At 42.9% G+C, this 13,606-nt stretch overlaps 1 protein-coding gene and 1 long non-coding RNA gene across 3 annotated transcripts in view; one reads left to right on the plus strand and one right to left on the minus strand.

The window, feature by feature from the left end:
- The window catches only part of LOC138959910 (triple functional domain protein-like), a 243,912-nt gene that overhangs the window by 221,392 nt on the left and 8,914 nt on the right, over nt 1-13,606 (minus strand). For both annotated transcript variants that reach the window (XM_070331585.1, XM_070331586.1), the window contains exons 2-14: nt 10,372-10,446; nt 10,012-10,126; nt 8,843-8,933; nt 8,215-8,316; nt 7,071-7,184; nt 6,547-6,775; nt 5,718-5,902; nt 4,795-4,917; nt 3,981-4,172; nt 3,304-3,435; nt 2,284-2,412; nt 764-865; nt 313-435 (exon numbers count right to left, since the gene is read on the minus strand). In XM_070331585.1, the coding sequence (XP_070187686.1) occupies nt 313-435; nt 764-865; nt 2,284-2,412; nt 3,304-3,435; nt 3,981-4,172; nt 4,795-4,917; nt 5,718-5,902; nt 6,547-6,775; nt 7,071-7,184; nt 8,215-8,316; nt 8,843-8,933; nt 10,012-10,126; nt 10,372-10,446 (1,712 nt within the window). The remainder of the gene's footprint in view (nt 1-312; nt 436-763; nt 866-2,283; nt 2,413-3,303; nt 3,436-3,980; nt 4,173-4,794; nt 4,918-5,717; nt 5,903-6,546; nt 6,776-7,070; nt 7,185-8,214; nt 8,317-8,842; nt 8,934-10,011; nt 10,127-10,371; nt 10,447-13,606) is intronic.
- The window catches only part of LOC138959914 (uncharacterized), a 194,090-nt gene that overhangs the window by 164,584 nt on the left and 15,900 nt on the right, over nt 1-13,606 (plus strand). The gene's annotated exons all lie outside the window — the stretch shown is intronic.

Below are 13,606 nucleotides of genomic sequence, written 5' to 3' on the forward strand. Positions count from 1 at the left end.
TAAACATATGCATCCATTCAAGTGCAATCATGTGAGAAGAAGGTGCCATGTTTTGTTCTGTTTTTGCCAGTAACGGGGGAAGAGAATTCAACGACAGGTTGTGTAATTGTAGACGTAACTGCTAGTTTTTCCTACCTTATTTATTAGTTCATATTTCACAACTTATAACACCCATGCATGAACAGAACTCCCAAAGCGAAGGACATATTGGATTCATGCACACTGTACTAGACAACCATTACTGTGACAATGCCTTCCTTCTTTCTTTTGTTTTGTTTTATAATACATTTTAACATTTACTTAAAAACTTACCCTTGCAACAGACTCGAAGTGTTCATGGCTCTTATTTAGAGCTTTAGCTCTCTGAAGTGTTTTTCCTATGGACGTATTCTTCTTCAGGAACACATCGCCGTGGTTGTTCAACCAGTCAATGACCTGTACACATAGAAAATACATGTAACTTAAACCAGTCATAACTAAATTTCCACAACTGAAAGACTAAACTACTGTCCACTTACCAAAATGAGCATGCAATATCATCTCTTTTACCTCCTTTACCCCCCCCCTCCCCCCTTTAGTTACTTAAAATATCATTTAGTAGTATCTAACACATCTGGTAAATAAACAACAAGAAATGTTAAAAATACAAAAGAATTCTGTAGTCACCATCAGCGCAAGTAAAAAGTCAAAATGTTCGCTTTTTTTCTTCTTTTTTTTAACCAACAAGAAAATGAAAGCTGGATAAAATGAGCAATGGTCTCACCTGTTTGACGTCTTGCTGGAAGAGCCTGAGCCCCAGGCGTTGGTGCAACTTGACCTTCTTGGTATGCCAGATGTGTTCCAGGTGTCTCTGGTGTGCCAGCACCTGAACACAAAGCAGGTAACATTGACCGAATGTTATGGCACACCTGAACATAAAGCAAGTCACATTAAAAAGATTTCATGGCACACCTAAAAATAAAGCAAGTTACATTGAAAAGATCACACCTAAAAATAAAGCAAGTCACATTAAAAGACTTTATGGCACACCAAACAAGAAATTCCTCCGAGGTAGAAAAAACACCCCCGTCCTTACCATTCTCACTGCCACCAACTGAGAAGGTTATTTCCCTTTGACCATTAATATGTCCCTCTATAAGTCCTTGTAGAATCTTAATCCACCAATAACTCCCTAACCGTGTGTTTGACTGGTCCCAATTTTTGTAAGGACCGTCTCAGGAATGTATAGAACCTGTTAACCAAGTTTGGTGACGATCGGTCCGTTCATTCTTGAGATCTATATGCGAACACAAACACACACACAAACAAACAAACAAACAAACACATCGACCGAATCCTATACACACCCCTATACCGGGGGTGTAAAAATAAAGCAAGTCACATTGAAAAGATTTCATGGCACACCTGAAAATAAAGCAAGTCATATTAAAGGACAGTGCTTTAACCACACAAAGTCTACCGCTCTCCTGTGCCAAGCATTCCCAAACCCCACTTCACCAAGTTCGCTGCACAAAGATTCGGCCCTGAATTGCACTCGTTTGAGCAAAGCTTTGGCAAAGTCAAAGGGAAAGCACTCTGGGCAGAGAATATCTTTTCTTGCCGTGGCGTCTCGAGCCTTGTAGCCAGAATGCGCATACACGAATGCACATGCATGACTGCGAGTAGTCCCCGCTAGCACGATGTTTGCTTCTATTTGAGTACTTTATGTCACAAATTGTAATTTATGTATGTGATGATAATATATGTCAATTGTAACACAGTTCTTTGTTCCATTTTGGCCAGTCAGCAGTCTGGGCCTGTCCCGTGATTGCTAGGATTTTGAGAAATTCAAAACGTTAAAGCGTCGCAGTATGAAATGCTACTAGTGGGTAGGTAGTTCTCGTACTTTGGGTCAACCAAAGTCGACAAACAGATCCATCTTTTCGGTACTGAGTCTGATTTCTTCGTCCATCTTGAATCTAACAGCATTCTACTGACAAAGAGAGCAAAAAAGTCGCAATTTTGCCGAAGCTTCGCATGTCAAAACCTGCGGTGAAGTTGGAAACAAAGTACTTCGCCGTAGCTACGCTTTTCTAGTAAAAAGACTTTGCAAAGTCGACTTTTGGCTCTTCTTCTTCTTTGTTCATGGGCTGAAACTCCCACATTGACTCATGTTTTTGCACAAGTGGATTTTTACGTGTATGACCATAATTACCCCGCCATTCAGGAAGCCATGCGCTACTTTTCGGGGGAAACTTCGAGCTCAAAGGACGGCCTTAATGTTAGAAAAGTGTGGTGACTCACCTCATGCACAACATCCAAGACGTGTCCAGCAGCCTCGGAGTAGTCTGCCTTGGCGGTGATGGAGTTGGCGCTGCTGGAACTGACTGGGGTTTGCAGCGTGTCCAGTAACGCTTTGCCGTCACCACACACCTGCACACAAAACAAAGGTAAGGTGAAGGTAAAGGTAGTCCCACAGCCATTTTTGGTCGTAGGGAAGCGGGAAATAAGAGATAGAAAACTAATCTCCGGCCAGCTTTATGAGGGTGGTGCCCATCTCTCCCTCGCTGCCTTTGCCTTCCCCGGCCCTGAATAGGGTCTGGTACTCATTACCAAACAAAGACCTTCACTCAAATTGCTCCAATGTGTCTAGTAATGCTTTGCCATCACAACACACCTGAACACAAAACAAACACCTTCACTCAAATTGCTCCAATAATGCAGGACAGACTTTTAAGAAATATATGGACAAATAAGTCAATGTTTTCTTTCAAATCATCAAATACTTTAAGACAAAAGTGTGTTCAGCAAGGCTTCGCCATCACCTCACAGTACGTATTTATCCTCTCACCAGTGATATGCATGTGAATAATTCACATTTGAATGATCCAATTTTCATCGACTCTTTAAAATGACACTTACAGACAATACAAAAGACAGATTCAGGAGATAACACTGTTTGGTTAGTATGGGTTGTGAAAGAGTGAATACTCTTGCTTTTAGTGAGGCAAGCTTTCTACACACGCTCCTTGTCCACATGTTTCAGACACACCCCTCGCTAGAAAAGTTTGACTCACTAAAAGCAAGAGTATTCATTCTGTCACAACTCATTCAAACGTAACAGAGTTATTTCCTAAAAATGTGTCTAATGTAGTGCCTGTAATTGTCATTTTAAAGAGTCAATAAAAACTTCAGTTTTTGCACTAATCATATGTGTACGCGACAGACTTATTTCCGAACATCGTCGCCTGTGAGTGCGACACTTCAATCAACAAGCTTGTGTGCGCAGACATGTTTAGACATGAGATGGAGAAGATGAGTCACCTCAGCGTAGGTCTGACTGATGTTTTCGATGAGGTCCTGGTGACCTTGCAGCGCCTCCTCCAGCTCCTCGATGTTGGTGGGGATCTTGGTGTTCTCACATGTTGACTGCCACACTATCACCTGGGCCAGGTACTGTAACACACACACAGTCAACAGAGTCATTATACAGGTGTTCTTGCATGTCAACTGCCACACCATCACCTGGGCCAGGTACTGTAACACACACACACACACACACACATCAATATTCCCTTACAGATACAGTAATTATACAGAAAACACCCCTGGGTGTTCTCGCACATCGGCTGCCACACAATATTCACCTGGGCAAGGTACTGCAAGTATTACACACACAGAAAGTCAACATTGTCAACATCTTCCCTTTCAGATACTGTCACAATACATTTCTTTGGCCAGGTTCGCTTTTTCAATCACTTGCTCCGTTAAATCCTGTGCCGATCTCACCCACTCTGATTTTCATTGGTAACGATCACAGATGACTTGAAAACACTAACAAAAATGTAATCATCATATTTTTTTTTTACAATTCACAACAAGAAACACAGTCTCCACATCAATGTCAAAAGCCTTACAGGCACTGCAGCATAAGATCTCCTTGTACAAATAGAATAATGATCGCCGTTTCATTAAGAAAACGCAGACAACACACCACTCACCATCTCAGCCTTTTTATGAAAGACAACAGACATTCTGAGCACAGTACTCCTGTCTTCGAGTGCCGCTGCCAGACTTTTCCACTCTCGCTCGAGACGGCCGGCCTCCACACGAATCATGTTGGATGCGTAGTGGCCCGAGTCACACATGCGTTGAGCCATGCCCATGATGCGTGTGATGTTCACATACACATTCTGTGGAGAAGAAAAATATATGGATAACAAACACTTTCAAGGATTAAAGGGAAATACAAGGAAGATTCCTGTGACTTTCTCACTCTCAAGGTTTTGGATAAATAATGTAGGCCAGGCTGTGGCCAAACCTAATCTCTTTCCACTACTGGCATAATTTCACTGTTTTGTCAGGACGGCAATACCTCACACTCATGCTTGCTATTATGAAGAGCAGAAACTCTCGCCTTTCAGCCATACATATCATGACATCCTTTTTGATAGAGATACACAATGACATGATAAGCCTGCTGTATGAAGTTTAAACACGCCTCAGTACGTAAGTTTCATGGCCAAATCGATACAGAAAAACCCACACAATAACAAAGAACGTATTTCATTTGATAAAACAGTCTCTCTTCTACCAAAATCTGGCATGATACTAAAATCACGAAAAATCATGATTTTTGCAAGATTTTCGATATCATATTATTTTGACCTCATGAGGGAAAAAAAACACACACCATAAAACACTACCTCTACCAATATCCATCAATTATTGGAGCTAAGATGACGTAAAATTTAACCAATCAGTCAAGGAAAAACAAAAGAACAACAAAGAAGAAATGCTTACACTTGTTCTTACCTCGGCGCTGGTGGCAAACTGGCAGTGCTCTGACTCGAGCTCTACGGCCATCTGGTGACAGGTGCCAATCTCGGTGTAGTTTACCAGGAATAGGTCGCGGTTGTGGCTGATCCACTCAAACATCTAAACAGAACAGCACAACAACATTCCTACATGAGGACACAGAGGCAAAACTCGTTACATTCACAGTATTCATCCTGAAACAACTCTAACATCTAAACAGCACAAGGGCAAAATGCAAGCTGTATCTACGTGTTTGTCACAGCACAAGCACATGTATGCATATATTCTTGTATATTCAGCTCTAAACAAAATGTCAACAGCAAGTTATTCAAATGAAACTATTAACATCAACTATCCCAATCACTAAGCATGAAGCTCTCAATTCACAGCATTTTTAATACTCACATCCGATCCGTCCACTCTCCTCACCTACAAGCCCTTATTCACAAATAGACGATGTTCGGAAATAATGGTTGGGTTTGTATGGTTTGTGAAAGAATGAATACTATCACTTTAGTGAGTCACACTTTCCCATGTAACATTAGAGGCCAGTCACTAGCGAAGGGCGAGTCTTCAACACATGGACAAGGAGGTGTCAAATGTTCACCTCACTAAAGTAAGAGTACTCACTCTTTCACAACCCATACAAACCCAAAAGTTTCTGAACATCGTCTATTCACAGCATTAGTAAGACCCTCACGTCGGATCCGCCCACTCCCCCACCTACAAGCCCTTATTCACCAATTCGGATTATTCCAGAACACTTGCAGTAGCCAAACCTCTGCCACGATCCTAACATTGACAAGACATTGCTGCCGCACCAGAATTTTTGCCAACTGACCGAACTTGCAGAATTTGGAGACTGAATCCGTAATAATTCTGGCCAAAACGGAATGGTAAACAGGTCTGCTTGCACTCACCTTCTCGACATCTTCCTCAAAGATCCTGAGCTGCAGACACTGCTCCAGCCGCATCTTCTTGACAACCCAGAGCTGGTTGAGGTGCTGCTTGGTGGACTGGAGGTTCTCTAGCAACTGGGAGATCTGCGGCACGGCGCTCTGAAAGTCCGTGTTGCCCGAGATCTTTGCTCGCCGACCAACACTCCCTGAAACCAATGTTGTATGGCAATATGACATTATTGCATGGACAAATAAATGAAAATGAATTAAATTAAATAAACAATCGGACAAATAATTGATGATAATAATTGATGATTAAAGTCGCTTTTTCTTCTTACTTCTTCTTCTTGTTCATTTCAATGCTTAATATTCTCTCAGGTGCCAGGAGATTGGTTCCACATAACTGTCACTTACTCTCTAGCACATGTTGTATGCATTCAGAGCCCTTACTTCCCGATATTTCTCAGATCTATTGCATAGACAAAATCTGTCATGGTGTTGAAATGTGAAAATCCTTTCCTCAGTACTTTTCAAACTTTGTGTTTTGTTTTCTTTCCTTTCCAGTGACTGGGGGATCTTCGACACTCCCCTCTGATATCTGTCTTGCGTGAGATTCTGGCTTGACAACAAACACTTGCTGAAAACCAAATTGGGTATTCGTATTCTCCCCAAATGGGGGTTGATCCCTGACCACCAGCATGAGAGGCAAGCACTCTAACCACTATGCCATCGTGGCTCTCAAATATGATAGGATGCTGAGCATCAACCTTCAGCAGAATCCCGCACCCTGCTTCACTGACACAGACAGACAGATACAGATAGACAGACAGACAGACACACACACACTGACCTGACTGTCCAGGGATCTCGCCGGTGATCTTGGTCAGGATGTGATGACCTTCCATGGACAGCTGCTCCACGGGAGCCAAGGTCACGCGTCGCTTGAGGTGGTTGTGCTCCTCCAGGACATGCTGAGCGCCCCCAAGGTCATCGGGAAGGTCGGGGTTGGTGAGGATTTCACCCAGCTCGTCCAGCTTGTCCAGCAAGTCCAGAGCCTTCCAGATGAACTCCTCCAACATCTGGGACAGGGACAAACATGCCATCACTGAGGGAAATTGTAACAGAGATCTATACAATATAACCGACAACTTAATGATGTACGATACCAATACATGCTGGTGACCTTACGATAAATTTTCTGATATTTTGCTGATACATGTATGTTGAAGTAACCAAGACAAACTTTGTTCTCAAAATTCTTTGTTACTTCCTCGGGAGACATGCAGCATTTTTATGTCACGCCATTATTCACATTATTCAGTCAAAATCAGATATGTCCACAATATTTCTATGTACGCATAAAGGAAGACAAACCAGTCTGAGCTGAATCCACTGCTCGTGATCATACTCCAGAGAGCCGTCAAAGTCCCTGGTCAGCTGTGACGAGTCTATCACTTTTGTCAGATTGTCCAAAGAGATCATGTTGGTCTGCAATCACAACAATCAGCAAATGTAAGAGATATACCCCATGTAACTGCTTGTCACCACTGAATAAACATGTTCCAGAAATCACAGAAATCAGCAGGGCGGGGATGTAGCTCAGTCGGTAGCGCGCTGGATTTGTATCCAGTTGGCCGCTGTCAGTGTGAGTTCGTCCCCACGTTCGGCGAGAGATTTATTTCTCAGAGTCAACTTTGTGTGCAGACTCTCCTCGGTGTCCGAACACCCCCGTGTGTACATGCAAGCACAAGACCAAGTGCGCACGAAAAAGATCCTGTTATCCATGTCAGAGTTCGGTGGGTTATAGAAACACGAAAATACCCAGCATGCTTCCTCCGAAAGCGGCGTATGGCTGCCTAAATGGCGGGGTAAAAACGGTCATACACGTAAAAGCCGTGGGAGTTTCAGCCCATGAACGAACAAACAAACAGAAATCAGCAAATGTTGAGACTAAAAGATATACCCTATGTAATGGGTCTGAATGTCTGGAGTGAACACAAATATTCTATACATTTTGAGAGAGAGAGAGCAGAGAGAGAGAGAGTGAGAGAGAGAGAGAGAGAGAGAGAGAGAGAGAGAGGGGGGGGAGATGGGTGGGGAGAGAGGGAGAAAGAGAGAGAGAGAGAGAGAGGGGGGGGGGGAGAGGGGTGGGGAGAGAGGGAGAAAGAGAGAGAGAGAGAGAGAGAGGGGGGGGGAGAGAGGGGTGGGGAGAGAGGGAGAAAGAGAGAGAGAAAGTCATCACTGCAAATGACTTGAAATTTAATGAGGGTAAACCAAACTTTCTGTTGTTCAAAGCAACTGAAAACCTACCACAGTACCAATTTAGAGGCTTTAGTTAGAAAAACATCCAAGAAAACCTCAACATTAAGTTTTGTATTAACAGTCAGCCTGCCGGGCGAGATAGCCTTACACTGCTTATTATCAAGAGTTGACGACTCTCCTGATTACTCAGACAAGTCAACAAAATCATGACTTCTATGTCTCAAAAAGATTAACACCATAAAATAATAAATCTCACTTCAAAGTTATATTTAGCGCTGCCTAAACTGGTCCTCTGTTTCTCCCAGAATCCTCCAGGCTTGATGATGTACGCCATGTTGATGTTGCCAGGGAAGCATTCCTGTGACAAACAAAACATGGACTAAGTGAAAAAAGAATAATTAAGTTATGAACGAAACAAAACAAAACATGAAGACATAGAAGCAGACACTCAGACAGAAACATAGACACAATTACACATAGAGTGATAGACAGAAAACACAGACACAGACGCATACTGGTCAAACACACACAGTCCAGCCAGACATTGTGACACAGAGACAAACACAGATAAACCAGTCACATACTGGACATAGTCAGAAAGCGGGTTACCTGAACATTGACAATGACGAAAGAAAGATTGTGTGTGTGTGTGTGTGCGCGCGCGCGTGCGTGTGTGTGTGTGTGTGCGTGTGCGTGCGTGTGTGGGTGTGTGTGACTATGTTTGAATTTATTCGGATTTAGTTCTCTTGCCTTGTTTGTATTGTGATTATGTAAGTGTAAAGCGCTCTGGGCTTGTCACCACGAGGTTTACGCGCTATATAAGTAATCGTTATTATTATTATTATTAAAGCCAAACAGATACCGAGACAGACACCTGTACACACCTGCAGAGCCTTGAGGATGGGTTTGACAGTTTCCCATTTTGATCCCCGCATGTCAAGGATGACTGTGAAGCCTTTCTCCCTCACCTCATCACTGCAAATGACAAGACAGCTATGATTAGTATGAATAATTTATAATGGAATCCCTTTTCCTTTGAAAATCATTCACAGCAAGCAACATTTCATGGATGATTTTGAATGTCCAATGCAGGGTACCCATAGGTTTTTTTACCACCCAAAACAAAAGCACTGCACCTCTCTTAAAACAGTGTTCTCCTTTAATGTCATGATTAAGAGAAGAAATATGACACTTCTTCACTTTTTCAGGAACAGAAATAAACACCTCTTCACTTTTCAGGAACCTTGTGTTTTCATGGCATGATTTTTCTTATTGGCTCACGTAAGTGTAGCCTATGCAATGCTAACTTTTGTCTGTCTGTGCGTGCGTGCGTGTGTATGTATGTATGTATACAAGTATGTCTGTGGTAGAAACTTTAACATTTGACTGAACACCGAAATACTAATTTTACCTGGTTATTATTTAAGCAACAGCTTCAAAGTATTGAAGCAATGATCAACATTTCGTCGGCACGTATGTAGTTAAAGTGTGTATCCAAAGAAAACGGGTGGTGGGGGGTTTTGGGGGGGTAAAAACAGCTGACTGGTTTGTGTCGTGTGTGGTATGTAGACCAGGTCAGGGGTCAAGGTTAGGTCAGATCGCGTGAAGGATTGTGGTATAGATACAGTTATCACCGAGCTGCAGTTCGCCGATTCGGAGAAGACGATTTTACATTGTTCGGTTTCGTAGCTCCAGAAAAATAGATAAAGAAGATACCAAAGGAGATTTCCTACAGGTTAATCTGCACAGCGTGTTTCCAGTGTCTGCGCGAGGAAGCGCAGCGCTGTCGAAAGCGCAGTGTCGATCTGGCCATCTCAGGCAGTCGTGTAAGTAAGTAGGTTACAGACAGACAGATCTAGATCAAGTGTCTCGCACTCTTGCACCGTGTCACCTATGCCGACTGTGTGTGTGTATGTGTGACGGAGTGATTGAGTTTGTGTTACTGTTTGTTGATTTCTTACGTGAGCCTTGAAGGCTTCGCCTCTTGTTTTTATAGCTGTACTCTATTTTCTAAACTGACGAACTATGCAGAAAATGTTCCCGTTTCTCTCACCTTGGCACACTTGCGAGGTAGGTCATGAGACGCCGTAGGTCGTCATACTTGAGTCGTTCTGGGTGGGTGTGGGAGGGGAAGGTAAGAATTGGACCCCCTCGCTTGTCTCGTCCACCTGTCCAAACCATACATCATTTGCCATCATGATTCATACAACATTTTTGTATCACGGCTAAGGTAGGCACATAAAATGTAATCCATCACAGAATGTGCACCTTTTCAACTCTTTGCAATAGTGAGTAGGGATCACATTTGTTTTTAAAAATAACATTGTACATATCTGATCAGCAGTAAAAAATAAAAATAAAAAATAAAAAATCTATTTCAGATGAACTGTCGTGATAAGCGATATCTATGTACCTGAGAGGTAGGCCACCCTCTCCCTCAGCACAGGTACAATGTCTGCCGCCTTTAGCCCATCATTCCGTCTTCCACCTGTGCAAAACAAACAACAGAAACGTCACAAAACATAAAATACACACACACAAAATTGGAATCTTCAATGTCATCAGGATCATTTAAAACAATATTGGCTTATATAAACCACATGTACTTACATATGACATTCTGTTTAGCTTTTAGACCCATTTTTAAATCATCTGTTAGGGAAATAGTCAATCATTTTTCTTTTATTTATCTATTTATTTTACTCTTACTAGTCTTAGTCTTAGGGTGCTTGTGATTTTGTAATTGTAGCACCCCCTAAATCAATGATGCTTCTATATATATATATACGACTAGTGTCTGTGTGTCTGTCTGTGTGTCTGTGTGTGTGTGTGTGTGTGTGGTTGTGCGCGATGCACGGCCAAAGTTCTCGATGGATCTGCTTCAAATTTGGTGGGCATATTCAGGTAGACCCGGGACAGGACACAACCTGGTCGATATTTCAACACGTGCTCTCAGCGCGCAGCGCTGAACCGATTTTGGTTCCACCTCAGCTACCCGGGCCCCCATACCGACACACCAAAGCCGCTACACCACATCACAACGCCAAAGTTCTCGGTGGATCTTTTTCAAATTTGGACACCGTATTCAGCTACACCCCGGACACAATATCATCGATGAGATATTTCAACACGTGCTCTCAGCGCGCAGCGCTGAACCGATTTTGGTTTTTGTGTTCATTTCACCATTATAAGTAACTCTTCCTTATCTTCTCCAGGTTTTCAGCGTTTACCTCCCTTCCTTCGTATGGTGCACTATAGTATGAGTGGGGCATCTTCGGATATTCCCGGCGTTCTGTTACTATTTTTAGAAGGTCACCGCAGTGTCCAGAACGTAAATTGGACCCGTAAATTATCCTCACTGTAAAAGTGCAAAGGTCGAATCAATTTATAGCCATGCGAAAAATACACTGTCATCTATCTCTCTATATATACGGCTTCTCTGTGTTTGTGTGTGTGTGTGTGTGTGTGTCTCTATGTGGGCAACACCTTGGGATTGTTCAGTTCTGTTTGTGATGTGGTCTGGCGGCTTTTGTGTATTTGTATGTACTGGCCTTCCTTTGAGAAGCCATAACAGTTCAAAAGGGCTTAGAGATAACCTCTAAATTGCTCAATCCTGTTTGAGTGGAGTTCGCCTCCAAAGGTGATTAACACGGTTACATTCGTCGACAAGGATGGGACTCGGTATGGTCAGGAATGGCATTATGGCCACTGAATCATTTTCGTGCAGTTCCCATTCCACGAATCTGGGAGGGACCTAAGCTTGGCGGGTCCATTGTTCGTACCCGGCAAAGCCGGCGTACGGCTCTAAGTACTTCTTCCCGGCGAAGCCGGCTACCCGGCGAAGCGGGTATTCATTCTAGTCTCTATATATACGACTAGTGTCTGTGTGTCTGTTCGCGATACACGGCCAAAGTTCTCGGTCGATCTTTTTCAAATTTGGAGACTGTATTCAGCTACACCCCGGACACAACCTCATCGATGAGATATTTCAACACGTGCTCTCAGCGCGCAGCGCTGAACCGATTTTGGTTTTTCTGTAGATCCACTATATCCATTCCCAGTAACTCTTCCTTATCTTCTCCAGTGTTTTGTTTTGCGCGTTTATCTCCCTTCCTTCGTGTGGCGTCAATCCATATTCCCGTTACTACGTTACTATTTTTAGAAGGTCACTGCATGTTACTATTTTTAGATCTCCCTTCCTTCGTGTGGCGTCAATCCATATTCCCGCTACTACGTTACTATTTTAAGAAGGTCACTGCACGTTACTATTTTCAGATCTCCCTCCCTTCGCACCCGGCAAAGCCGGGGCGCCTGGTATTCGGCTACCCGGCGAAGCGGGTAATCATCTAGTTAGAAATAAACGCCTTCGCCAAGTAGAACTATGAGTCACTACCCCAGTGTAAATAATTCAAGCTATTAGTGTCAGTTACACAACTACTGTGACAGTGAGAAAGCTAAATGGGACTTAATCAAATTTTAATGCATTTTGTCAAGTTTTTGGACGTATATTTTAGTTTGCCCAGTAACACTAACTCTGAGTGAATTATTCAAGTGGTTCAGAATTCATCAACTTCTCTGCAAGTGTGGTGTGAATAATTCAGTTTTCAATACAATGCATTTTCCATTAACAAAAATGAATGCGCCCAAGTGACGGGATGGCAATAATGGAGATAAAGAATGCAGATTTGTCCCAGGAGACTTTCAGAAGGCACAGGTCCAAGTTTGCTTGAAGGATCTCAGTTTTTAAGGACAGCACTCTCCTCACCCTGACCCCAGCAGCCATTCTGCAGGGCATTCAGTACATGATCCCTAACTCACTAACTGCACAGTGCAGCTTGCACAGACTACAGTGGAACCCTCCTATTGTTTTTAAGACTCCCCCCCCCATTTTAAGAGAAAGGCTTTGGGTTTTACATATTTGATTATTTCTGTTCATAACCTCTGCAAAATGTACCCCCGTTTTAAGACTCCCTCCTTTTTAAGACCTAATTTTCATAGATGTTTCTAGGTCTTAAAAGGGGGGTTCCACTGTTGCGCCATTTTCTCTCTTATCATTCCTTTTCGCCTGTTCATGGCTTAACAATTGTCAAAACCCCATCTCATCCTACGTAAGATGTGTCTGGATACACCTCCGCGCGGAGGGGTTTTGTTGGCAGCTCAGCAAAGATAAAGAGGGAAAATTTTCTCCGCTCACGCGGCAGCAAGCAATTTGTCTCTTGACTGATCTGTTTTCATAGTATTCTGACAGGTATTGGGCAGCAGAAAAGAAACCAGAAGGGGAGATGTTTTACCACGCACAGCAAGGTCAAAACAATGAATCTTTCTTTATTTCTTTATTTGGTATTTAACGTCGTTTTCAACCACGAAGGTTATATCGCAACGGGGAAAGGGGGGAGATGGGATAGAGCCACTTGTCAATTGTTTCTTGTTCACAAAAGCACTAATCAAAAATTTGCTCCAGGGGCTTGCAACGTAGTACAATTTATTCCCCCCTCTGCTTCTTTACCTCTGTAAACTTGTAGAGCTAGTTATTTTTCGATAAACACCCAGCAACCAAACAAATAACGACCCAGCAACAGCCTGAATCCTCGATAGCGCAATGGGTTGAGAAGCTGTTCTGCGTCGGTACTACTTTTGCGACTGAAAAG

The sequence above is a fragment of the Littorina saxatilis genome, linkage group LG2 (assembly GCF_037325665.1).
Source record: "Littorina saxatilis isolate snail1 linkage group LG2, US_GU_Lsax_2.0, whole genome shotgun sequence".
Lineage (NCBI taxonomy): Eukaryota > Metazoa > Mollusca > Gastropoda > Littorinimorpha > Littorinidae > Littorina > Littorina saxatilis.